This window comes from Cydia pomonella, chromosome 9 (assembly GCF_033807575.1).
Source record: "Cydia pomonella isolate Wapato2018A chromosome 9, ilCydPomo1, whole genome shotgun sequence".
Lineage (NCBI taxonomy): Eukaryota > Metazoa > Arthropoda > Insecta > Lepidoptera > Tortricidae > Cydia > Cydia pomonella.
The window spans coordinates 17,180,484-17,206,188 of NC_084711.1; the positions used below are offsets into that span (position 1 = coordinate 17,180,484).

General features: G+C 37.7%; 5 protein-coding genes across 19 annotated transcripts in view; 2 read left to right on the forward strand and 3 right to left on the reverse strand.

The window, feature by feature from the left end:
- Window positions 1-1,040: 1,040 nt before the first annotated feature.
- LOC133521534 (putative aldehyde dehydrogenase family 7 member A1 homolog) lies at window positions 1,041-9,558 on the reverse strand. The gene is made up of 8 exons (XM_061856542.1): window positions 9,350-9,558; window positions 8,374-8,590; window positions 7,167-7,384; window positions 5,404-5,619; window positions 4,957-5,136; window positions 3,806-3,988; window positions 2,914-3,120; window positions 1,041-1,695 (listed from the first exon to the last, which is right to left on the reverse strand). The coding sequence occupies exons 1-8, from the start codon at window positions 9,518-9,520 to the stop codon at window positions 1,477-1,479; spliced, it is 1,611 nt and encodes a 536-aa protein (XP_061712526.1). The 5' UTR covers window positions 9,521-9,558; the 3' UTR covers window positions 1,041-1,476.
- A 714-nt stretch (window positions 9,559-10,272) lies between these two features.
- Window positions 10,273-12,218, reverse strand: LOC133521537 (UPF0545 protein C22orf39 homolog). Of its 2 annotated transcripts, none has more exons than XM_061856546.1 (4): window positions 12,062-12,218; window positions 11,814-11,954; window positions 11,522-11,686; window positions 10,273-10,556 (listed from the first exon to the last, which is right to left on the reverse strand). In XM_061856546.1, the coding sequence occupies exons 2-4, from the start codon at window positions 11,892-11,894 to the stop codon at window positions 10,329-10,331; spliced, it is 474 nt and encodes a 157-aa protein (XP_061712530.1). In that variant the 5' UTR covers window positions 11,895-11,954; window positions 12,062-12,218; the 3' UTR covers window positions 10,273-10,328. The 2 variants fall into 2 exon arrangements, with proteins under 2 accessions (XP_061712530.1, XP_061712531.1); XM_061856547.1 differs by having other exon boundaries at window positions 11,814-11,940; window positions 12,062-12,150.
- Window positions 12,219-12,395: 177 nt separating this feature from the next.
- On the forward strand, window positions 12,396-14,456 carry LOC133521535 (peroxisomal targeting signal 1 receptor). Its single transcript, XM_061856543.1, has one exon. It carries the CDS (start codon window positions 12,576-12,578, stop codon window positions 14,178-14,180), a length of 1,605 nt encoding a protein of 534 aa, XP_061712527.1. The 5' UTR covers window positions 12,396-12,575; the 3' UTR covers window positions 14,181-14,456.
- Window positions 14,372-16,985, reverse strand: LOC133521532 (probable tRNA (uracil-O(2)-)-methyltransferase). Its single transcript, XM_061856541.1, has 4 exons — window positions 16,351-16,985; window positions 16,002-16,192; window positions 15,673-15,921; window positions 14,372-15,331 (listed from the first exon to the last, which is right to left on the reverse strand). The coding sequence occupies exons 1-4, from the start codon at window positions 16,892-16,894 to the stop codon at window positions 14,474-14,476; spliced, it is 1,842 nt and encodes a 613-aa protein (XP_061712525.1). The 5' UTR covers window positions 16,895-16,985; the 3' UTR covers window positions 14,372-14,473.
- Window positions 16,986-17,287: 302 nt separating this feature from the next.
- Window positions 17,288-25,705, forward strand: part of LOC133521539 (inositol hexakisphosphate and diphosphoinositol-pentakisphosphate kinase) — a 43,771-nt gene continuing 35,353 nt past the window's right edge. For 4 of the 14 annotated variants that reach the window (XM_061856549.1, XM_061856550.1, XM_061856555.1 and 1 more), the window contains exons 1-3: window positions 18,574-18,775; window positions 20,137-20,319; window positions 24,976-25,116. In XM_061856549.1, coding sequence (XP_061712533.1) covers window positions 18,665-18,775; window positions 20,137-20,319; window positions 24,976-25,116 — 435 coding nt within the window. In that variant the 5' untranslated portion in view covers window positions 18,574-18,664. Of the gene's footprint in view, window positions 17,560-18,491; window positions 18,519-18,551; window positions 18,865-20,136; window positions 20,320-24,975; window positions 25,117-25,705 lie in introns of those variants that run through there. The other 10 variants (XM_061856552.1, XM_061856551.1, XM_061856553.1 and 7 more) reach the window with 9 other exon arrangements.

The window sequence follows — 25,705 nt, forward strand, 5'->3', positions numbered from 1 at the left end:
GCTTTTTGATGTATGGAAACAAGGAAATTGCGATTTTGTAGGTGAAATATTGGGTTTATGTAAATAGTTGGTAGGTTTCCATTATTTTATTCCTTTTAAATGTTTTTTTTTTTTAAACTTAAATTTCGATACTTTGAGGTCTTGTATCTTTTTTTATTCTTCATTCCTCGCGTTGTCCCGGCATTTTGCCACGGCTCATGGGAGCCTGGGGTCCGCTTGACAAGTAATCTCCAGAATTGGCGTAGGCACTAGTTTTTACGAAAGCGACTGCCATCTAACTTTCCAACCCAGAGGGTAAACTAGGCCTTTTTGGGATTAGTCCGGTTTCCTTACGATGTTTTCCTTCACCGAAAAGCGACTGGTAAATATCAAATGATATTTCGTACATAAGTTCCGAAAAACTCATTGGTACGAGCCGGGGTTTGAACGCGCGACCTCCGGATTGAAAGTCACACGCTCTTAATACCGCTAGGCCACCACCGTTTGTATCTTTTTTATTCTCATATACATATTTTTTAAGTTTCCAATTTATTGTGATGAATTGCTCTTTTTCTATCTATTTAAATGTGTCAATGAATTATAAAATTTATTTATAATTATTTATTTTAAGATTATTATAATGTAATGTTTACCTAGGTATTGGCTGTTGTATTTATAAATGTTGTTATGTATTTTTCATGTCACTATATGATGTTACTATAAATGTTGTATTGACTTGTAAAAGAGCCCTTGAGGCCTACTTGCAGAATAAATTTTTGAATTTTGTCAACAACCCTATTGTGTCAGACCCCACCAAGACTAACCTGTAAGTTTCAGGTTTTCATTTCACACACACACATAGCTAGAACTTAACTGATCACTATAACATTTACGAAAGCTTTGTTAACGGAGTCAACGATAGTACGCTTTAGACATATACAGCTTAAAAACGCATATTATGAGTACGCGAGCCGCACTAGTTAAGCTCAATAATATATACTAATCTATGGTTAAGCTTCCGATTGAGCGCCATGAGGAGTATTGGGCAAATAAACAGAATGGAATTTATAAATGTCTTTATATATTAAAGTAAGGTTCAGTCTTAAATAAAACTTTACAAGATAAGTAACATATAATTAATTTAGACACTCGACTCTAGACAAATTAGAAGCGCAAAATATTATCAGACCCCTCTCACACTAACCCATATTTTTGCCCGCTACTCAAAAGACCTTAATCTCATTTCATATATTCCATTGTAATCATGTTTATTTGTATATTTTGGTCATTCATTCAACAAAATGTTAATTTAATTTGAAATTAACATTTTGGTGTCAAATATGTCACTTTCTGGCATGAATTTACTAAAACATCATATTAACTTCAAAACGTCAAGCGACAACAGTGTTCTTTTCGTCGTTGTCGATTTGTCAGCGATAGTTACGTACTCGCTAGTATGAAAAGTAGGTACGATAAAATGGTCGCATCGTAGGATATTCATTCATCTCCGAACTTGATATTCTGCGCCAGCTTGATGGCCCCCGAGTAGTTGATGGTGACGGTGGCGCGGCGCATGTAGGCCTTCCAGCTGTCGGCGCCGCACTCGCGGCCGCCGCCCGTGGCCTTCTCGCCGCCGAACGCGCCGCCCACCTCCGCGCCGTTGGTCGGGATGTTCACGTTCACGATGCCGCAGTCCGAGCCGCTGGGCCCGATCCACTGGAAACAGATTCATATGACATTTTACACGCAGGAGTAGGAATAGTACATTGTAGGAGAGGCCGGTAAACCGCTTAAAGATGGACGAGTGATTTTCAAATAATACGAGTCCATCTTTAGCGTTCCCAGCCGAGGCATTACATAGTACTTTTCTCGACTACTGCGAGGAAATAATAAAACATTTGCATAACTTTAAGTACTTTAATAGACATTAATATTTATATTGGCGTGAGGACAATTTTCTTCACTAGAACTCTTCACTTATTTTTATAGCGTAGATATGTTTCTTGTATTTTTAGTCAACACATAATTTACACTATCCAATTCACTCGGTAAGTATTTTCCGATCTCGTCTTTTTGGCGTGAACTGAATGGTTTTGACGTTTCTTTTTTTTTAAAACAAGTAATTGGTCCTATAAATAACCTAATTTTATTTTTGTAGGAAAAAGTTGCGCCAATAAAGGACCTTTTACCATCACCAATGACAGATGATGATAACAATGAAACATTGTAGTATTGGTGGCTCAGGTGCTACAGCTATTGCCTACTTTCCAGCTTGGTTTTAGACCATCTATTGCCACATTTCTGAACGGTGGCGTAAAAACAGGTTGTACAAAAAATCCAATAGGTAAGTTTAGGTGATTAATTTGGAGAACAATACATTTTTGGAAATTTCTAAATACTAAAGTTGAAATTCTATTCACACGTAGGTACGTGATCATTAATCCTTACTAAGTAAATATATGTTATTTTTTGTTCATTTTTTATGCTTCTAAAAGTGTGCAGAAAATGACGCATTTCTTAACTAGAGACACATTTTACCTTTCCAGTATGTTTATTTCTTTTATATTACGATAGGCAATTAAAATTTAATATTAAATGAATTTGTACTCGTAGTACATTTCCCATTCTAATATTTAACTCGCCATTCCATAAATCACGATACTTTTACCTTTATTATTATTTGAAAGTACCCTCAAGAAATACTATAAAAGTTTATACTTAGTCATGTTCTTTTTTAAATACACACATGTTTTAATTTCCTCGTATTAGAAATTAAAAGTAAAGTGTTTAACTCGAGTGAAAGACTCCATTTCAGTCTCGGACTATTGGCACTCGAACAGAAATGAGTGTCTTTCATCCCTCGGCTAATAAACAATCTACTATTTTTCACTTGTTTCCGACTGAAAAATATAATCTTAAATATGAAATACTTACCTTGAAGATATCGGCTAAGCTCTCAGTGAACAAACTCGACGAGAGCCCTTGTTCCACTTCGTTGTTGTACGCGATGCCAGTAGCCAGATCGGGTATCTCAAGGCAGTAGACGATCGGCGCGAAGCACTCGGTGTGGACGAGCCTGTGGTCGTGGGGCAGGCCTGTGACGATGGTGGGCTCCACGAAGTAGCCTTCGCGCTCGATCACCTGCGTTCAGATAAATACGAGTAGTACATATTATAATCGAATAGTTTCTACATTGTTATGTGACATGTTGTGCCAAATTTTGTAGTGAAAGTTGACAGAATTCCGTCATGGTATAGTAGCTATATACTAATTAGTCAATTAAATAGGGCTCAGAGATGTTACTGCATTTGAAAACGCTTTCAACTGTTATCAATACGATAAGTATTGCGTGCCTTAAAAGTAAAAACACATATAATAGTAGTTTATATGACTGCTATGTAATGAAAGGCATTAAAACACAAGTGTGGGTTTAAGACATGAAAGAAGTGAGTTTCTTAAAAGGACCACGCGAGTATTACATACACTATTTTATCTCCACACATATTATAAACTTTCTATGATATATTCACTAACGCAAATTACAACCAACTCATTGGGGCTCTAAATAATAAGTAAATAAATCTAAATAAATTTTACCGCACACGAAAATGCACCTTTTCTCAACTACAAAAAGTCTAATTCACCTTTCCACAAGACTAGATCTTGCCGCCCGCCTTAACGATTTCAGCTACAGTCTTCTTATGCTTAAGCTTCAACGGCCGGGGAAGTGTGAAAAGGTGCGATAAGGGTTTCTGATTCTAACAGCAGCGCGTATCTTCTCACTACTTAAATGCACGTTATCTCAACAGAATAAAGCCTAATTCACCTTTCCACCAAACTCGATCTTGCCGCCCGCCTTAACGATTTCAGCAACCGTTTTCTTATAAGCTTCAACGGCCGCGGGCGTGTGAAGAGGTCCGATGAGGGTTTCTGGCAGTAGGGGGTCACCGATCTTGCTCACTACGCCGGCGAAGGCCTTGGTTAGGCGGGATACGACTTCGCTGTACACCTGGGGACAAAAATAGTGTATTCATTCACAATCATAAAACGTTTAAGAGACATGTTCAAACAGTATTTGACATTATACCTAATTTTTTGCACTCACCACAACATTGGTACTGTACGGAAAGTCTAGGTTGTTGGCAACGTTGCCAGCTCCTTCATGTGCAGTAGCATCCTGTGGGAGGCGGTGCAGCGCTGCTTGTTATAGGTTGGCGACGTTGCTAGCTCACCATCTTAAGTAGTAGCTGCCGACTGGTGGTGGTGCAGCGCTGGCCCGCGGTGCCGGCGTAGGCGAACAGCGTGGCTTTTAGTAGGAGGGCGACGTTGCCAGCTCACATTCTTATGCAGCAGCAGCCTGCGAGTGGTGGTGCAGCGCTGGCCTGCGGTAACAGCGCAAGTGAACAGCGCGGCTTTTAGTAGGAGGGCGACGTTGCCAGCTTACCTACTTCTTATGCAGCAGCAGCCTGCGGGTGGTGGTGCAGCGCTGGCCCGCGGTGCCGGCGCACGCGAACAGCGTGACTTGTAGTAGGAGGGCGACGTTGCCAGCTTACCTTCTTATGCAGCAGGAGCCTGCGGGTGGTGGTGCAACGCTGACTTGCGGTGCCGGCGCATGCGAACAGCGTGACTTGTAGTAGGAGGGCGACGTTGCCAGCTTATTTTCTTATGCAGCAGCAGCCTGCGGGTGGTGGTGCAGCGCTGACTTGCGGTGCCGGCGCACGCGAACAGCGTGACTTGTAGTAGGAGAGCGACGTTGCCAGCTTACCTTCTTATGCAGCAGCAGCCTGCGGGTGGTGGTGCAGCGCTGACTTGCGGTGCCGGCGCACGCGAACAGCGTGACTTGTAGTAGGAGGGCGACGTTGCCAGCTTACCTTCTTATGCAGCAGCAGCCTGCGGGTGGTGGTGCAGCGCTGACTTGCGGTGCCGGCGCACGCGAACAGCGTGACTTGTAGTAGGAGGGCGACGTTGCCAGCTTACCTTCTTATGCAGCAGCAGCCTGCGGGTGGTGGTGCAGCGCTGGCCCGCGGTGCCGGCGCACGCGAACAGCGCAGCTTGCAGCAGGAGGTCAAGGTTTGCGTCTTCGTTGACGATGATGGCGTTGTTGCCGCCCAGCTCGAGCAGGTGGCGCCCGAAGCGCTTCTGCACTTCTACTCCGACCTGAAAAAATGAACGTGAACATATTATTGATAATGCGATTACGCCAGGTAGCGAAATTTCGACCAACTGTCGAATATCGGGAAATAAATAAAGAACAAGAAAAGATTCTATGTATTGGCCTGGGTGGATGTAAAATTTAGGATTATTGGGTGGATTTTTTTTGTATGATTTTTTATTATTAAAAATATTCTTCACTTATATCTCACGTCTCTCCACCTTCTTGATGAAAATGTACGTAAATTGAATGCTTTAGACACCAGGGATTACCTGCTGTCCAACCGCGGTGCTCCCAGTGAAGGAAACCAGCTTCATCCTCGGGTCCTTAACCAACTGTTGCCCGATATCTTTACCGCCAACACACAGCGAGGCCACGGCGCCAGGAATGTTGTTCTTGACCAGAACGCTCTCCACGATCTTAGTGACGGCGACCGCGATCAGAGGGGTCGTGTCTGAGGGCTTCCATACGCTTGTGTCGCCGCAAACCTGTGGAAAGATTGGATTGGTGGGTATTTTTGAGGTTAATCTGTTGTAAGGGTGGAATGAAAGAAACAATCAAATAGGCGGGTCCACACAGAGCGAGCATACGCGCGAGGCAATTTCCTCGCGCACAAAACGGCCAGTGTAGACGTGCCTCGGCCGAGGCAGAGCGCACGTTTTCCTCGGGCGAGCGCTACCTTGGCCGAGCCGCTCGGTGTCGGTTTTTCGGCATGCTCAAAGGCGCCTCAGTCGTTTGCCGCGTGCTGGTCGGGATGTGTTTGTTTGGTGCGCGTGGTTATTTTGTTCCGTACATTTAATATCCTTTTACGTAGAAAATATATGATTTGAGATTCTAGAGACCCAAACTACACGAATAGGGGAATTAGAGAGCATTGATGTTTGATTGTTAATAAATAGACGGAGACTGGTGACGAGTCTTCCATCGCTAAATATCGCTGCGTGGAAAGCACCATCTTCCTAAAAGTGATACCTTTCTTCAATTTGTGTCTTGCCATTTAAGTTTTACGTGTAATTGTGAACCTAACAAGTCGAATCACTCCATTTTCTAACCTCGAAAGAGCCGATTTCCGTTGATATTTATAGCTTTGTTGCACCCAAAATCTCCTGAAACTCGTCGGTTTCGTTTTTTTCTTTTGGATTGCTTTGAAAAACAAAATAAAACATGAACGAGCCACGGCACCGGCAGTGAATGTGTACAGCACCATTTTGAACAGCTGACTCAGGGACGCCATCTTGCCGAGCAAATTGGCTCGGCTGAGGCACGCGCGAGGCCGGGCGTTTGCCGCGCGAGGAAATTTTCTCGCGAGGCTGCTCGCTGTGTGTGGACCCGCCTAATCGAAATCAAGATGAATCTAATCGAAACCTGACTAAAACAACGACGGGCGAATAAAAATGTGGTTCTTCCTAGAAACTCTGCTATGCTGTTCCTTATTTTAGCGTTTTAGTTGGTATGACAAAGAAAACTATCGTCATTGTATTCGTTTTGCGTTCTGGCAAATATTGAAAAATGAAAACAATTGGTTTCGGTATAATCACACACACTATACCTACTTCACTATAGGTAAAGAACAACCAACAACAACAACACACAACACCAACAAGCTGTTGCCCTGCTGTGACTGATAATGGGATGCTCTTCAAGGGCATTTTAAGTGAGTAGGTAAGTAGGTAGGTAAGGTTAGTACCTAAAGGTAGTGGATTTAAGATTAAATATCGATAAGTAATTGATAAAATTGTAACATTATTATTGAAAATTGTTCCTACCTCAAAAGATAAAAATACGTTTGATAAAGTCTCTAAAATTTTATAGTAACCTATAGGTTTGTATTGTAGGGAAACCCTCGATATGCCGTTCGTATCATAAGATTTAGATAAACTCTATTTTAAGACAAAGGCAAAGGCATTGTTATTGTTCATGTGAATCGTTGACGATAAGAAGTTGCCAATACAGAGTTCCGAAAGGAGGGTGGTCCCTGTTAGTAATCACAAACACATGAGAACAGCGTGATAGGACTGACAGGTGCAATACATACCATAGCAATGGCGCTGTTCCACCCGAACACAGCTACAGGGAAGTTGAACGCAGTGATAATGCCAATAGCTCCCAACGGGTTCCATTTCTCGATGAGCACATGACCAGGACGCTCTGAAGGCAGGATAGTGCCGGGCAAAGAGCGGGACAGGCCCAAAGCTAGGTCGCATACGTGGATGTACTCTACTACTTCGCCGATGGCCTCGGGGAGGATTTTACCTGGAAAAACGGTACAAGGTTAGGTACTGTGACCGGCACAATATGGACAGGACAAAAGACGAGCCTCGTTCAAGTCGGTATAGACTGAATCTTCTATGTCATCTACTGAAAGTAATAAAATTTTTAAATGAGCTTTTTGGTACGAGCTTTTGTCGTTGACTGTACTTTTCTTACAACAAGCAACTAATACTCATAGAAAAAATTCTGAAAGCCCCAAACGCAATTAGGTTGCGTTGTTTCATCTCAGAGTTCATATGGCCACCTTTTATGGCCAGCTCGATGGTCCCATAATATTGCATTGTCACCAGACTTACATATGTATGCAAATTTTCAGATCAATCGGGAAGTGGGTCAAATTTAGCTTCCTACACACTAACTAACAAACAAACTTACATACTAACAGGGCAAGTTAAGTAAAAACTTGTTAATAAAACGGTGGTGTTCAATATTTCTTTACATACAAAACTTAAAACCCATGGCACTCAAAAGTTAATTCAAATACTTCCAATACGGTTATCAATCAACATATAGAAGTAAACAAACATGTCAGGGTATATTCTCTGTTTCATGCTTTATCTCTCTGATGCATGCTCTGTTTCATCGTTGTCCGAACCTAGCGTAAAAATATCAAACAAGCGAAGAAACTAACATCTAACTAGGTATCTAATGGGCTTCAGTGGCGAGTGTCCTGCAAGTGCGAATCGTTCAGCAGGACGAGCAGCCGGGCACCGTGGCGTCAAGCGACAAAAGGATGTGTACAGCCTGCCATAAATGACGCACGTCCATCGGTTGCAGTTTCTTCCTCAGCACGTCCCCGATCTGCCGGACCACTTCCCCTCGCGCCGGTGCCGAAAGCTCCGCTCACTCGCGCTACGCTTCTATAATAAATCTTACTAGCTTCAAACTATTTTGCTTATAGTTGTCCGATCAAGTATAAAATCGACGAGCAAATACAAGTGTCTCAATAAAGATCTGAATAGGTATCTTACCCATTTCAAGGGACACAAGCTGCCCCAACGGCTGCAGTTTCTCCCGCAGCGCGTCTCCGATCTGCCGGACGACTTCGCCTCGCGCCGGCGCCGGGAGCTCCGCCCATTCGCGCCAGGCCTCCTGCGCTGCCGCGGCACAGGACTCGTAGTCAGATGGGCTGGCCGCCTGGACTTCAGCTATGATCTTGCCGTTGGCTGGGCTGAAGGATTGGATTACCTGCGAATACACATTGCTTAATAGAAATTACTTCTTAGGTACTAGGAACTAATTTAGCGATTGTAGTCTAGATAACAGTAAGGTGTGTGGCTTCGCACTTGGCTATGTGGTACGTCTGCTGGGCTACTTTATAGTGCAACCGAGAAAGCGCTAAGGTGAAAAGGACTAATAAAGTTTTCATAGAAGACCTTGATTTTTCCTAATCTATTTTTCACTGCATTTCATTAAGAAGACTGACAAGAAGAGACAATTCCTGATCCGGCTCGAAGGACCTTTTTTAGAAATGTGTAAGTGTAATGATATGTAAGTATAATGATTTAATATTTATAGGCAGAAATGTTTACTAAGGTTAAATGCTATAAAATACACAAAGATAACGGTGTGGGCAGGCGCCTTATCAGCATAAGCTAACAGACTAGAACAATAGGTTTGTTATGTTTGTTAACGTGTGCTATCTAATTTGTAATTTTAGCCATTACATCATTGTTTACCGTTTAAATTCTAGAAATACAGTTTATAATTTTATTTAGGATTGCTTAGGCGCTAAGTAAAATTTCTGATACTTACCGACTATATTGTTAACGCAAGAAAGGATATTTGAAAGTGTTTTATTAAAAACATCTCAATCATAAAAAAGAAACCAATCGTTCCAATTTTGGACTGACAAGAGATATTAATACTTTTGACTAAGTCTTTATTATATACTAATATTATTTCAATGGTTTTTACTTCAATAGAAAATTGTAATAAAATACTAACCTGCCCATTGGCCTGCCATTTCCCGTTGAACACACCAACATTCTTCTTCTCCAAGCCCAAATCTTTCAAGAAGGAATATTTAGGGTCCTCAATAAGGTAACTAGCGTTCCGAGCCATCGGTGCTGAGATAACACGGAGAGAGAGCACTCCACGGCACAAGATACGGCTCATCAGTGCTGCTTCCACACACGCCCGTATCAAAATACTTGTTTACGAGCATTATAATGATAGCCGGCATTATCTTATTTGTGAACAATTATAAATGAACGTCTTATCGGTAAGATAAGCCGTTGCTGGGTCAAAAGTGCCATTGATTTTTAATGATGGTATTTCGTAATGAAATTTTGCTGACATGTTTGTTATATTTCATAAATTCGAATTTTTGCTGATTAAAAGTTATAAGAAAATTTGCTGGGATCACTAAATAAACTCAAGGCTAAAGAAAAGAGGCCATTTCATATGAAAACTTCCGTACAATGTGACTAATTGTAATTGCTCTTAATTTTACCAAATGAAATTTAGCGACTATCATATGATACACACTGACATATTTCACATCAACAAGTAAAATATTAGATTGAGCTCAAGTAGCGATTCAGAACAGAACAATGAAGTTTATCTTGTATGAAAATAAGGCTTACATTAGGCATGTATGATCATCATAAAAATTTCCTGACACGGTCTAGTCATGATCTCATCTCATCAGCAATAATTTAAAAACTATTCAGACATGAGGGTAGTAACATTAGACATGATTGTCATGAATCTCAAATATGTGTATGAAATTGAACTATTTATAACTAATCACATAAGGATGACATTAAACATGCATAGTCATTCATACAAAATAACAACATGACCACTGATCAGGATCAGGAACAATTGAAAAACGATTTAGACATGAAAGGGATTAAAACCAGTCATAAAACTCAAACACCTACATATATTTAATAAATATTAATACTAATTTGTATATTTATCACATGATAGAACACCCCCATTCTCCAGGTGCCTCTCCTAGCGTTCCTTCTCTATATTCCTTAGCCTTATGGTCCAGATATGTGTTTTCTTGTCTCTTCTGCATCCACTCAGGTAGAGGTTTATCCCAGTCGGCAGGTGGGCTTTCTCGCTTCTTCCAGATATCATTTCTGTAGTGGGCTTTTAGTCTTTCCATCCGACGCGCCTTTTCACTCTCTATGAGTGCTGTCTGTAAAAATATATGTATGATAACATTTAACTTTAAATTTAATATTTACAGGTGGCCCATATACATTGTCAAAAATAGATTGACAACTTAATTTTGGGAATATTTTTCTTGCTTACAAAATGTTACTAAAAATGAAAACTACAATCATTTAATTAAAACCAAACTTATTATTTTCAAAATATTCTCCTTTAGCTTAGATACATTTGTTAAATTATCATAAAATATTGCCAACATATTTATTGGCCAACTCGTACAGTACCTGTAAGTTGCCTTAGTTCCAAATGATAATTTGGAACTAATGCATTTTTGTCCATCTATTTTTTGGAACTAAGTTGATGCTCATTACAGGTCTTGTTTGGACTTGTGTAACTTGTGAAATGTTTTAAATAACACTATTATTTTGATGTCAACTTTTAACTGATATCCTGTACTATCATTTAACAATAAAAAAGTACAGGTCAATGACCACGTTTTAGAAAAGAAAGATAAAATGTGAAAAAAAGTCAATTATTCCTTTAGTTATTAATTCTCAAGTAATTGTGGAAAATTCCCTGTGACATTTTTGCTTCAAATTCATGCCCTAATTCATAAGCTATTGAATTTTTATAATGTGTGACAGGTAAATGGACAGATAATCATACTATAACCAAGTGCAGTCATGGTTGGCACAATAAAACTTTGAAGGGATGCATTTTTAAAATGGTTGAGAAAAAACATAAGTATGGGGGGTGATTTGTTGACAAAATAATTCATAATATATGTGGTTAACAGCCCCACTATATGTGTTCATACACATTGTATACATTATTCTAACCAAAGATGACTAATTAATTAATTTTAACTAAAAACAAACAAACATGAGGAGATCTCAATTTTTTTAAATACCATTAGAAAATTTGAACAGAACTTAATACACAATAAAAATATTTTTTTAAAGCTAAACAAGATAAGGAATAATTACTCACCGCTGCCTTCTCATCCTTGTCAGATTCCCACTTACAGCAGTTATCATAGTCCTTCTTCCACTGGTTGCAGTTGAGGGTCTCACCGAAAATGAAGTATTGGTGGAAACGGCCACGGAAGCTTGTGCACTCTTTGTATTCATCCTTGTAGATTTCACAGTCTCTTATCTAGGGACAAATAACAGCATTAACGAATATCTGTAAAGATGTATGCCCTATTTGGCCAATTAAATATTTTATTTACATAATGTAAGGAAAGTTACATTATACATATAATACAAGAATAAATACATACAAACCACGTATCTGTATCAAGGTCTACTTGGCTCTTGGTCGTTTCTTCGTTAGCTGTACTTGTTTCACTACTCGGCGACATACTCAGGACAAATTGATTACAATATATAAAGTTCACGATGTTTTACCTAGGAAACATAACCTGTAAACATTTTATTACATAATATTTCTGCTAATTTAACGATATTGGTACGATGTATTTATAAGACCGACATAGGAATTAAAAATTATATCGAATCCAGTATTTACCTTATTCAGTTTGTTTCATGAATTTCATTTCAGCAATTTCAATCTTTGATGTTTAAAAATTTTGACAGACTGGCGGCACATATGTCGAATAATTTAATAGCTAAAATCAGTTTGACCAACATTGACAATGTGTTGAAATCGTTCAAAGCATGTTGAAAATGTGTAGTAGTGAGTTTTAAACGTATAACGAAACGTAAAAGCTATTTAAGTTATATAGAAAAACATAAGTTTTAAGTGACCTTCATATTGTTTATTGAGAATGAAACAGAGTGGAAACAGATGGATGAGACGTCAAAAAACCAGTCGTAAATAACAAAACGGCACACGTACACGTACATATTTGTTCCGAAAGATAAAGTGAAAACGATAATTTATTAAAATGATTGTAAATGGTGTCCAATCAATGATCCATTGACCTTTACCATCGGAACAAAAGTGATACTTTTAGTGTTTTAAAACTTTACTGTTTAGGTCGTAACCTGTGATACATACTTTTGTAGTGTTGTTTTTAAAGATGTCTTTGAATAAGCTCGTTGGAGGCGACTGCGGGGGCAACAACTCACTTGTTCAGTTGTCTAACATCGTCAGCCGGGATGCGGCTATCTCTCAACCGCTGTCGCAAACAGACAGGTTTGTCAACGAATTTATGGCTCAAAACTCCCAAGTACCACAAACTTTTAACATGAATGCTTTACTTAATAATATTCCTGAGGTGGACAAAAATGGAACCCAGCAATCTAAGCACACAAGTCCAGGATTCGTCGGGAATAGACCACAACTAGCTCCATGGATGGCAGGTCCTTCATCCTCTTTCATTCCCCCACAGCACATGCTAAGACCATTTTATATGCCTCAACAACCTATGATGCAGCAACCACAGAAATCAAATGTTCGAATTGAATATGTGAATGAATCTGATCTTCAGAAACCTGAGGACACTGATGTTAAAGCAAAAGCTCAGGAGTATGTGGATACTGTAAAGAATGATGATGAATTGGAATATAATCAATTCATGTCATTTATGAAGAGGATAAGTTCAGGGGAGCTTAACTTGGGAGCATCAACTGAGAGTAGTCAGAAGAGCAGAGATGAAATAATTGATGAAATGGCAGAAAAATATAAAGATGAATGGGCCAAGCTGAGTGATGGACTTGACTCAGACTATTGGAGTTCAGAAGCTGCAAATGGTATAGCAGAGGACTATTCATTTACTGAAGGAAATGTCATGCTGGAAAATAAGAATGCCCTTGAATTGGGGAAAGAAAAGTTGAAAATGGGTGATGTTCCTGGGGCTGTGCTATGCTTTGAAGCAGCTTGCCAGCAACAGCCTGACTCAGCAGAAGCATGGTTTATGTTGGGAACAACACAGGCTGAAAATGAACAGGATCCCTTAGCCATTACAGCACTGAAGAAATCCCTACAGATTGATCCCAGACAATTGGAAGCATACATCACACTTGCAGCAGCATACACTAATGAAAACATGCCCAAATATGCATTCATGTCACTAATTGACTGGCTAAAAGCTAGCCCAAAATACAGTGATTTGTTACCTCAGGATATTGATCCTAAGAGCTTAGATTTGAAAGGGCTAGAAGCTCATGTAAAGTCATTGTATCTCAGAGCTGCACAAATGAATCCCTCTCAGATTGATCCTGATGTTCAAAATGCTCTTGGTGTAGTGTTTAATATAAGTCAGGAATATGACAAGGCTGTAGACTGCTTTAAGGCAGCTCTAATGGTTGCCAATACAGACTCAAAGCTGTGGAACAGACTTGGGGCAACATTAGCAAATAGTGAGAGATCTGAAGAGGCAGTTGAGGCTTATCATGAAGCCTTGAACTTAGAGCCAGGGTTTATCAGGGCAAGATACAATGTTGGAATTACTTGTATGAATTTAGGCGCTCACAAGCAGGCGGCTGAGCATTTCCTAGTAGCATTAAACCAACAATATAAAGCTAAAAATATGTTCCCTGAATCAACTTCTGGAGATGTCAGTTCGTCAACAATTTGGACAACACTGAGAATGGTGTGTTCATTTATGGGAGAACATGAAGTGGCCAAATTTGTAGATGAGAGAAATTTAAGTGAACTGAATAAATTCTTTGAAATTGAATAATATTATTGCATCATTACTATAGTCTGCAGCTTTACACTATCAGAAACTGGGTTACTGTTTACTGATATCCTTTATACTACTGAATTACTGATAGATAAGAAAGTGATAAGACAAGATGTAACTTACTGGGGGCATTATTAAATTATAATTTGGGTGGTTAAGGGGCAAAGGATTTATATTGGAGGAAAAGCTTTTTGTTTCAGTAAAGTTTTTATGATTTTTTATATTGTAAATAATTGTGATTGGTCAAATTAAATTATTTTTTTATAATGTTTAGTGATTGTTTTGTTCAGTCAGCTCTTAGCATGTAAGAAACTGCACTTGTCATCTGACAGTGGGCATCCCTGTGGGTGATGGTTGTAAAACCAACATGGTCGAATCTGTATCCTGATGCTTCCAGACTTAGCTTTATTTTTCTTGTACTGACTATCCTTCTTCACTTCTTCAATTGTTTTAGGATACCTCAACTGAACTTTGCCACTTTGGACCTTGAATATGTGGTGATTGTTCTTCAACAGTGTTTGTAAACCACCACACTCTGATTTTAAAGCTTTCAGTTGATCATGTGGTAACAGTTGTACTAGCTCATTAATGTCAGCAATTTTACCAGGGTTCCAGATATTTGATACATTACAACCCTCAAGTAAATAGTTGGTTATATGACCCACAATTGATTGTATCAAGTTTTTGTCTACCTGAGTGCAATTTTTGACCTTTTCAACTGGATCTCTAGGCTTAAAATCATTTATCCATACATTTCTATTCACTTGTTCCTTATCAATAAGATTTTGTATATGGTTACATTGATCTTCGAAAGCTTTCTCTTCATATGTCCGACCTCTACCTAAAAGACAGATTCTTTTGGTGCTGGGTATTTTCAACCTGTCAACATCTGTTTTAAAACCAATGTCCTCAGACAATTGTTTTATGTGTTCCAAATACTCTGTGTATTGACTTTTAGATGAATTTTGCCTTTGATATTTGGTACCATCAAAGTTATATGCACAACATGGAAGTAAGAAAAAATTACATTTGTAGGAGCTTCTTGCTGAAATCACTGGGATCCATGGGGTCAGCTCATCTGAATGATTGCCTATTATCCAATCAGTGTCGGGATATAGATGTGTATCAGATGGTGTAATGGTTTTTTCCTGGAAATTCAAGACATACATTTAGAATAGCCATATTAATCATTCTACCATAGTTTATGGGAATAGTTACAAATATAATACAGTTTTTATTTTAGAATTATTTGTCTAGAAAGTTTTCTTCATTCCTGAACCATATTATTCCACTCATTCTTTCACATTACAACTGTAAGTTTACACAAGTGGTGTTTGCCTAAAATTAGCTGTGCAATAAGCTTAAGATACCTACCAAATGTACCTATACCTAACAATGTATCATTGTAACCGCTGTTGACAGACCTTTTGTATAATAAAGATGTTAAAATTGGCAAATGAAAGGATCTCTGTAAATAAGAACCACTTACATCTAATTTTACATCAGCACCAAACATGTCCCATATTTGTCTCTTTCTAACATCAATACCAACTCCAGGATGTCCTTCCTTTGACAAGATATAAACCAGTAAGCCATTTCCACAGCCCAAGTCCACAAAGCTTTGTAGAATGTTAGACCCTTGTAGTGCTCTTTCCTCTTCCCAGAGTAAAAGTAAGTAAGTGGCTATTGCCACATCTTCATAAACAAACTTACTAGGGTCTGTACATTCAGGCCATATCTGGAAAAAAAATCCCTATTTTTAATTACTTCAATACCAAGAAAATGTTAAATGTTTCACATATCAAAATCCAATATTACCTTAACCATTTCTTTCCCATACTTCATTTTTAAATCATTATACCTTCTGTAGTATTTATCAATGGAAACCAAGGCCAGAGATTGACTACAAAATTGTGAATTAGGTTTTGTATTCACACACTCTTGTCCCCATTTGACAAACTGTGGCAGCACTGTATTTAAAAGCCACTGAAGTGACTTGGAGCTTGTATCTAAAATGATAAGTGTAAGAAAAATTGGGTGTATCCCCATTTGTGCCCGGCGGGGACAGATGGGAGTACCGCTAAAATTGTTAATTAACATATTAGAATTACACTGACCCATACTATTTTGTTCATGATATAGTAGTAATTAAATTATCGTTACTGACCACAATTAGCCTTCAGAAGAATCATGTTGTTATTCAATTGCAAGGAATAAGAGTAATTTGGGCATACAATCTGATTTTTATTTTCTGGTGTGACATCATAAAATGTAACTAGATTTCTGTATTTTTCTAGACAAATGAGTTGAATTGCGTGGCTATCACTATAATTTTTAGGAAGCAACTCTGAGAGTATGATAACAACAGCATCATCAGAATCTGATATATCACACTGCTGAAGTTGTAAATTCGCAAGTAAGTAGTCTAGATATAAATCTACATTATCTATTTTGTCTATTTTTCCACACTGATCAGGTAAACACCAATTTAAAATCTTTGAAGTTATTGGTTTGCAATTGCATTTGTGTAACACCTTGCTGCCCCATACTCGTTTATTTACTACATGAGATTTTGTAATCAGGATCTTCACAGATTTCCAAAACGCGCTTGGAGTGATAGTCGTTGGAATTTCTTTTAACATGTTTTTTTTTTCTTTTACAATAAACAGGATATTTGGGATATTCGCTTCACGTGTCTTATGTTTTGACATCTACATGACATGACATACGTGTGACGTTTACTCATTTACTGTTTAAGTTAATTTTAAAAACACTATTTTTGTACACAATGTATATATGGAATACATAATTATATAGTTTGGCCCATAACTGTTTAATTTCAAACATAGACAGTGAGAATCATACTGTCTTTGTCTTACGCTAGTACTAATAACCGAAAGAAAGAGATAAGTATAATTTTTCTGACAAGTTGTGTTTGCCAGACTTTATAAAATAATAATAAATTTCCATTTTGTTTTTATTTTTTTTGGTATATCGTATTATTGCAAACAAAACAAGTAGTTTCGCTTAATGCCAGGTTAATTTTGCATTGTTACGAAATCATGTTCATCCATATCATGTTAATGATGTTAACAAAACGTCATCGGCGATTGACGTCATTGACATCAGCTGCGTTTGCCAGCTGCTGATTACAAAATATTTTTTACTTTTACAAAATCAATTTTACCTCTTGATATAAATGTATTTGTATGTCTAATTGTAATATTTATTCACCAGTCTATTTTTTATGCTAGTTTATGTATAGGTAATGTCATATACTGAGCTCGAACATGGGTATCAAGGGTTGCGGCAAGCCACACAGCAGCCTCAGTTCTATGTCGGTGATGATGGTAATCTCGTCCCAATAAGATCTCCAGTAAGTAAGATTATGTAGGCATGCTTTACGCTTAAATTTTGTTTAGTAAGTACTCTACAAATACACTGAAAGCAGGTCACGGAGCTGATACGCATATAGGTGTATGAAATAAATTAAAATGCACTTTTTTACTTTTCACATTTTCATAAATCAGTAAATAAAGGGAGTTCTTTTGTTTATAATTAAAGGTAGAAAGTCTCCTTATATGAGTTTCTTTGTTACTATAAATTTGGCAAGAGTCCATGTGACATTGTGGACTTGTGTCCACCATGTTTTTACCAATTTTAAGAGTGAATCACAATACAAAAATCATAATATTGGTTAAAAACATTCATTTACAAAGGCTTACACTAATTAAACATTTAGTTAGAGAATTAAGTATAATTTACCATTAAACCCGTGTAATAGTGCTGAAAGTAAACATAACATTTTAATATAACATACATCACTGTAAACAAATATCTATATCTCTCTTTATTTCACATCTAAAAAAATAGTGTGCTTAATATGACTAGAAATAAAATAGAAGGATATCTTTAATTACCTACTAGAAGATAACACATTCAAATGGTTGACCAAAACATAAACAAAAGTATATTAATATCATGAAGATTATGAATCAAAGCATAGATTACCATACTATTAAACTGACCAGTTTTAATCAAAACCTTAATCCACATTATTACACAGCTACAAGGCTAACCACTAATATTTATGCATATAAAACTTATCTGTAACAAAATGTAAACATTGCTTTAAGATTTCAAGATTAACATAGATAAGAATCACAAATAGCTTTGGTTTAGTCCTAAACTACTGTAATCTGCCACAAAATGTATGTGCATATCGAACAAGGCACATGTCCACACTAACACTACTTTATATACAAGCACATTATAATCACTGATATACAATGCATATTTTATAACTGGTCTGTTCTAGCAACAATGTCATGTGAGGTAATACAGTACAGTATGTTAATTTGTGTCAAGTTTATCATACTTATCTAGTGTGTGTGGTGATAACCAGCCGTTGACTAGCTGCTTTGTGCTATCTTTAGTTTTAGTTCAAGTATTCAGTGGGTTGCATGTGAAGTGTCATAGTGATGGAATGGCAGTGGCTTAAAGATTGGTGGAGGTTAAAAAGATGGAGGAGCAGGAAGAAAAAAGAGCAAAATGATGATGATTTTTGTTATTGTGATGACTGTTTGCCCGATGTGAGCTTTAATTGGCAAAATTTATGTTTATAGATAATGATTACATTTGTTGTTATAATTATGATTGTTTATAGAAGATAACCAAATAGGTATTATTTGTGATCTGTTTTAGCAATAATACAAAAATGTGGTCACTTGATTTAATCAGATTTTACATGACTCTAGACTTCTAAATCTATTTGCCATGTTGTTGTAGTGTTTGTAGATCTTAAAACAATAATCTGACTTTTAAGATCTCTGCAATAGTGCTCCTTTTGGTTTGTGAGGATAAGTGAAACAATGGAAGAGGTATTTAACTATTTCATGTTCATGGCCACACAGCTGTTATGCCTTGTGACAGTATTATAAGTTTTGATATGTTTCATTTTATTGTTAGCATTTCATTTAAATTAAATTTAAATTGCTTTGAATTTAAAAAGATCCGTCCATCAGTGTGTCACCAGGCTGTATCTCATGAACCGTGATAGCTAGACAGTTCAAATTTTCACAGATGATGTATTTCTGTTGCCGCTATAACAACAAATACTAAAAACAGAATAACATAAATATTTAAGGGGGCTCCCATACAACAAACATAATTTTTAGCCGTGTTTTTAAATAATGGTACGGAACCCTTCGTGCGCGAGTCTGACTTGCACTTGCCCGGTTTTTTAGTAAATCGTGATCTTCTTTATTGCTCACCAATAATGAAAATAACAAATAAAAATTACAAGTACAACCTACTACCTACATTACCTGCCAATATTTTTAGGGTGTGACAATTTTTTTTTAATAATAGATGAAAGCACATTTTAAAATCATTGCAATTAGTTTTCACTGATAGATCAGATCATAGAACATGTCACCTTGTAATTAAGAAGGGGGTATCTGAGCATCCCTTGGTACTCAGGTCTGTTAGTTTTGTACCTTCCGTTGGAGAATGGTTAATCTGTTGCATAAACTAAGTATGTCAGTTGCCGTCAAAATTTGTATAAGGTCTCGTTTTCTAAATAAAACGAAATTTAGAAGTCCTAAATGTGATGACAATGCATGGTTTCGGGGTAAACATTGCGGCCTCATTGAGTTTTTGCTCGTTAGAATCGTCTTTATGAGAAGTAGATGTTGTAGAATATAACGTGAAATAAATTTGTATAAAGCTGGAGGTCTTACGTTTGAATCCCTGTCAGGGCATTTATTTATGTTTATTAAAAATTATTGTTCCCGAGTTGTGAAAATGTGTTATGTATTTAAAAAAGTATCTAATATAGCTTTTTCTAGTACTCACAACACAAGATCTATTGAGATTACTGTAGGACTGTGATTTGTGTAAGTTGCCCTAAAATAAGTATATATTTATTTGAATAACTATTATTTTTCCACAGGGCGAATTGGATCTCTGCGACTCTTTGGATCCACACTACGATGGTGGCGGCAAAAAAGTTGTGGTGGGGGTGTGTGCCATGGCCAAGAAATCGCAGTCGAAGCCCATGAAGGAGATTCTCACGCGCCTCGACGAATTCGAGTACATCAAGATGCTCGTCTTCCCTGAGGAGGTTATCTTAAAGGTTCTCCTCATACTCTAACCTTTTAGTGGAACAAAATAGTGAGCGATACATTGGTAACTCTGTGACCTCTGTCCTTTTGACGCTAGTCTTATTTAAGGGACTGGCGCTGTTGTATCTATCCTTGTTCTGAAGTTTTTTTTGTATTACTCTTACATATAAAACCAGGTTATAATACTCATTACATTTTAAAAAATCGGGCTCAAAGTAATTGAATTGGAAATTTTGCCTTAATTAAAAAGATAGTGATTTATTTTTACTTTTATTTGTCTACATTAAAATGTGGCCCATTGGCCACAGATATAATAGTATTTGTCCTTATAATTTAGTCTAATGTTAAAAGGATATTAGAAACACATCCTATTATTTCTTCCCGTAGTTTGTAGACCATCAAGCTGTACGAGGGCTGCTACTTATGTATCTGGAAACACAAAAAATAACAAACACCTGTAGTTATAAATGGTTATATTGCCTTTATATTTGGTCAAGGTCTCAAGGTGAATGATGCACTTTTGGATTTTTTTTTTATACCACGACGGTGGTAAACAAGCATACGGCCCGCCTGATGGTAAGCAGTCACCGTAGCCTATGGACGCCTGCAACATCAGAGGTATTACATGCGCGTTGCCGGCCCTTTAAAAACCTGTACACTCCTTTTTTGAAGAACCCCATACTGTAGCCATGTAGGATATGTTGAAATCAGCGAAAACGGCTTTATCGCGAGTTTTTCTTTTTTTAAACCACATGTTCAAGTAATATCTTATGTATGCTCATCATACTATTGCAATGAGATCTTGCGATTTGTGCTATGACTATCTTTGCATTATGAGTTCGCGCACACCATCGATATTTTGTAGAGTAACAGCCGATTTTGAGTGTTTTTTTTTTTTAGTATTCGTCCGTAAGCATACGACGACCACAATTTAACTCAGTACTCACCTTTAATGGGACTCACTCTCCAAAAGTCTAATTTTTTTTAGTTTAACCACGCCGAAAATCGTAAAAAAATCATCGCACGAAAATGTTTACAAGTAAATCCATTGAATATGAAACAAGGAATTTTTAAAATGATGCTGCAATGTAAAACCAATTGATAGACATATGAAATGAAACAAACTGTATTCTTCTTCCAAAGAGTTCCATTTTTATATGATATATTATACTTTTATTATAGTTCCAGTAAGTTGCCCATTCCGGATACATAAGTAGCAGCCCTCGTACCCTAGAAAAAAAATGTGTCATATTGTATACAATCTGGCTACGTTTAAATTTAATGGCTCGTGAGTGTAATTTAGGAAAAAATACTGTTATCGAACGTTTATTTTGTTTCACTAGATAAACTTAGAAGTATCATTAGTTAACATTCTCTCCTGATTATTTCTGTGTAGTGTAGATGGTACATAATACGTAAAATGCATGCCGATGCCGTCTACTTACCAGCATGTTAACACAAACCCAAGTTCATATCATATTTAACGTGGTTATTAAAGTAAGGACGCTAAGCACGATCAATTTTGTATATTGACCCGCCATCTAACTCACGGGTCTCCAACCCCGGCCCGCGGACATTCAACGCGACAGCCCATGGTCCGGCCCGCGGGAAGTTGCCAAACGGATCCCAGGCTCCAGGGGTTCAGCATTCATTGAGAGTGGAACTGTGCCTAACAGCAGCAAGTAGATCCCCGCAGCGCAAAAACCGATGGTGGCCCGCGCGAAAGTTTCTGAGGTATAATATGGCCCTTAGATAAAAAAGTTTGTAGACCCCTGTGACCTAACTGTATTGCACGCACATAATTATATTGCTCACCCGCCAACGATGCTGGCGGTCAATTGCCACCGTGCGACAGGGACAACCATATAATAATGCGCGTGTTATCTAGATAGGAAGTGGCGGGTCAATATACGAAATTCTTCGTTCTTGACGTCCTTACTTTAAGCATAATGGACGTGGTATACCGTCAGTTACATGTATTTGTCTTTTTCTCTGAGAATCCAGTAAAGTGAAATCATATTTATGCACGTAAACACGTAGAGTGATGCAAGCGCCCAGTCAAAGTTCGCTGCTTGTCATCAGTTGGGGTAAATATTATGCTTGTTTGAACCAAAAATTGTGACTGACTATACTACCCGGGTACATTTGTAACGAAACACGTGATATTTCCGTGGACTTCATTTGTTTACCCACACACCCTTTGTCCGAGGTGTCCGGTTACCATTACTGATTATGACATGTACCTAACTACACGTATATTGCATGATCTTAGTGAAGGAACGAGGTAGGCCAAGTTCTTCATAATTTAATTGTCAATTGATTTTACTTGAATAAAATTGTCCAGTTGTCAATAGGGATTAGGTAATGCACGAGCCTCACAGCACGTATTTTGAGCATTAGTGTATGTTTTAATCAAAGATTCAGGGATTGAATTTAGTAGATTTACTGAAAAGTAGAACAAAAAATCGTGCATCGAATTTGACAGGTAATGTAGATAGTGCTATACGGCTTCGTACACAATGCGGCCACTCCGGTTGCCAAATTATGAAATTGGACATTTAAGTTACCACAAAACATTTTGCGCCGTACAGCGCCATCTTCTTCAGCGGTCAAATCGAGGGGCAAGTTATTTTTTAGGACTTTACATATCTTATACAATCAACGAATCTTTGGTTTTAATATACTTAAGGGGCCCATTGATTACCAGTTCGCCGGGCGATATCAGCCTGTCAATTATTCGCGTTTGTCAGCTTTTGCGAATAACTGACAGGCCGATATCGTCCGGCGAACTGGTAATCAGTGGGCCCCTTTAGTAGTTAGTAAGAAATGGGCCAAGTTCATGTTAATGTAAGATGTCAATTGTCTAGTTCCGTATACCGACTAAATTACAGTTTGCGTAACAAGACAATTTATGTAGGCTTGAACAAACAGATTGACTCTACTTACATAGCGATAAAATTTGTTTTATCGCTATCGTTTGAACCGTTTTGTGAATAATGGTTGTGCAAAGCAATATGAACACATTTAAAATGCTTTGTTTTTAAAATCCTGCTTATACCTTCCTACCTAACCATAAAGTACCAAACCTAATTTGATATATCAAGATTAGATGCAATAAAAAATAAGCATAGAATGATATCGTTGAGTAGTATCGAGCTTGTCAAACAGAACTCAGATTGTTAAAATAGGCGATTACAGAAGTGATCCGATTTTTGTTCAATGTGGAATACCGCAGGGATCCATACTAGGTCCCCTGCTGTTCTCCATTTATGTCAACAACGTTAGTACTATAGGTCTGTCAGCACATGTAACTCTATATGCTGACGACACTTGTTTATTTTACTTTGGCCGAAGTCTAACAGAGCTGGTTGATAAAGCACACGCAGACTTACATCTGTATAACAAATGGTGTCAAAGTAATTTGCTGACAATAAATACAAATAAAACATCCTACATGATCTTTGCTGCGAAAAACAAAAAACTTCAGCATCCTCCCACTATAATGATAGAAAACGATACTATACATCGCTCCACTAGCGAAAAATATCTAGGCCTGATACTGGATGAGAAACTAAGCTGGAAAAGTCATATAAATAAAATTAGATCCAAACTATCTTCTCTGACAGGAGCATTAAGACATTGTGCGGGCTGCATACCTTATAAAGCTCGGCTACTCATATATAACTCTTTAGCAAAGTCTCATTTACAATACCTAATTGAAGTGTGGGGATGCGCAGCTAAGACAAATCTTCAATTTCTGCAGAGATCACAAAATAAACTAGTAAGAACTCTATTTCAATATCCTCAGCTCACGAAATCAAAGTCACTTTATACTAAAACAAAACTATTTAATCTAAAACAACTATACACATACTGTACTTGCATACTCATCGATAAGTTACTTACACAGAATATACACTCTCAGTTACTATTAACAAAACGAAAATTTAGACATAATTTAAGAAATACCAATAAAATAAAATTATTTAGACATAGAACTAATTATGGAAAAAAAACCATTTTATTTGAAGGTGCACAAATGTATAACAACCTACCAAAAGATGTTAAAGAAAGTCATTCAGAGACAATGTTTAAAACTAAGCTGAAAGAATATATATATAATAATATTTACTAAGATGTGTTGGAATATGTTACATAATGTTAATTTATTGTAATCTCATGTAAGTGAACTGTTCTGTTCTTATGAGAATAAATGTCTTTAAACCGAGCTAAAGGCCACATCACCTGTGGCCATGGGGTGCTGACCTGCAGCGCGTGTGGCCGCACATGCGCTGCAAAGATCGGCTACGTCAGTCACCTGACAGCGCACAGCGACACTTAGCGGTAGAAAGCAGTCGCTGTGGCCGAAAACTGCTAGGAGACGATGATGATAATGATGAAAAGTTACGCCGCCGTATCGCTTAATAACATATGCTTCCTGCATGCATCCATCCATCCATAGTAGACTAATCTAGCATTTTTATATGATTAACAAGTTACCTAACCTGAGTCACCATTATTACTGAAATTGTAAAGGACTTGGCCTTTTTTCTTCCGTGCACACAACACCGTAATTATAGCAGCGGGTGTCCCCTCATTGCATGTTGCATTCTCGGCCATTCCACTCGTCTACCAGAAATTAACTTGTTATAACACCTATTTTACAGAGCCCCGTAGAGGAGTGGCCCATCTGTGACTGTCTGATATCTTTCCACTCGAAAGGCTTCCCGTTAGACAAGGCCATACAGTATGAAAAACTGAGGAAGCCGTATGTTATCAACAATCTGCATATGCAATACGATATCCAGGTATGTATCTAAACGTCTACAATAATGTGGATTGTTTGTGTTCTATTTTCATTGCCCTTTAGTGTAGAAATTTCAACATGTTCCTGCTTACTGTTACCTAACTAGAGTCATAGTAGTTCATAGAAATATGCAAGGAAAAATAAAAATTTGACATTTTGATGAGGAATTTTTCTCCAACTCTTTGGATTTTAAGGGCCTGTTTCACAATGCCCAAGTAAAGTCCTAAATAAGCTACTTGCCACTTATCCGACGAATAAAGTCATCGTTGGCGTTTCACAATCTTCGAGTAAGCTTAACTGGTAGATAAATACGTTTACAACTTAAGGTAGTTTTATCTGGCAGTTATTGTGAAACAGGCCCTTATCATAAAATCGTTCCTATACCATATAATCAACGCATAATTTTTAACATTTACATTTTAAGGTCAAGAAAGTGTCAGATTTAATCAAAATTGAACCTTATCACTTTGAAATAAAGTTAAAAAGCGTGGTGAGAGTTACATGTTGGCCTCTGCCTTATAAAGTGCTTGAGCGTTCGCACTAATCGGGTTATATGGATTGAAGAGTACGCCACTGATTGTTTATTATAT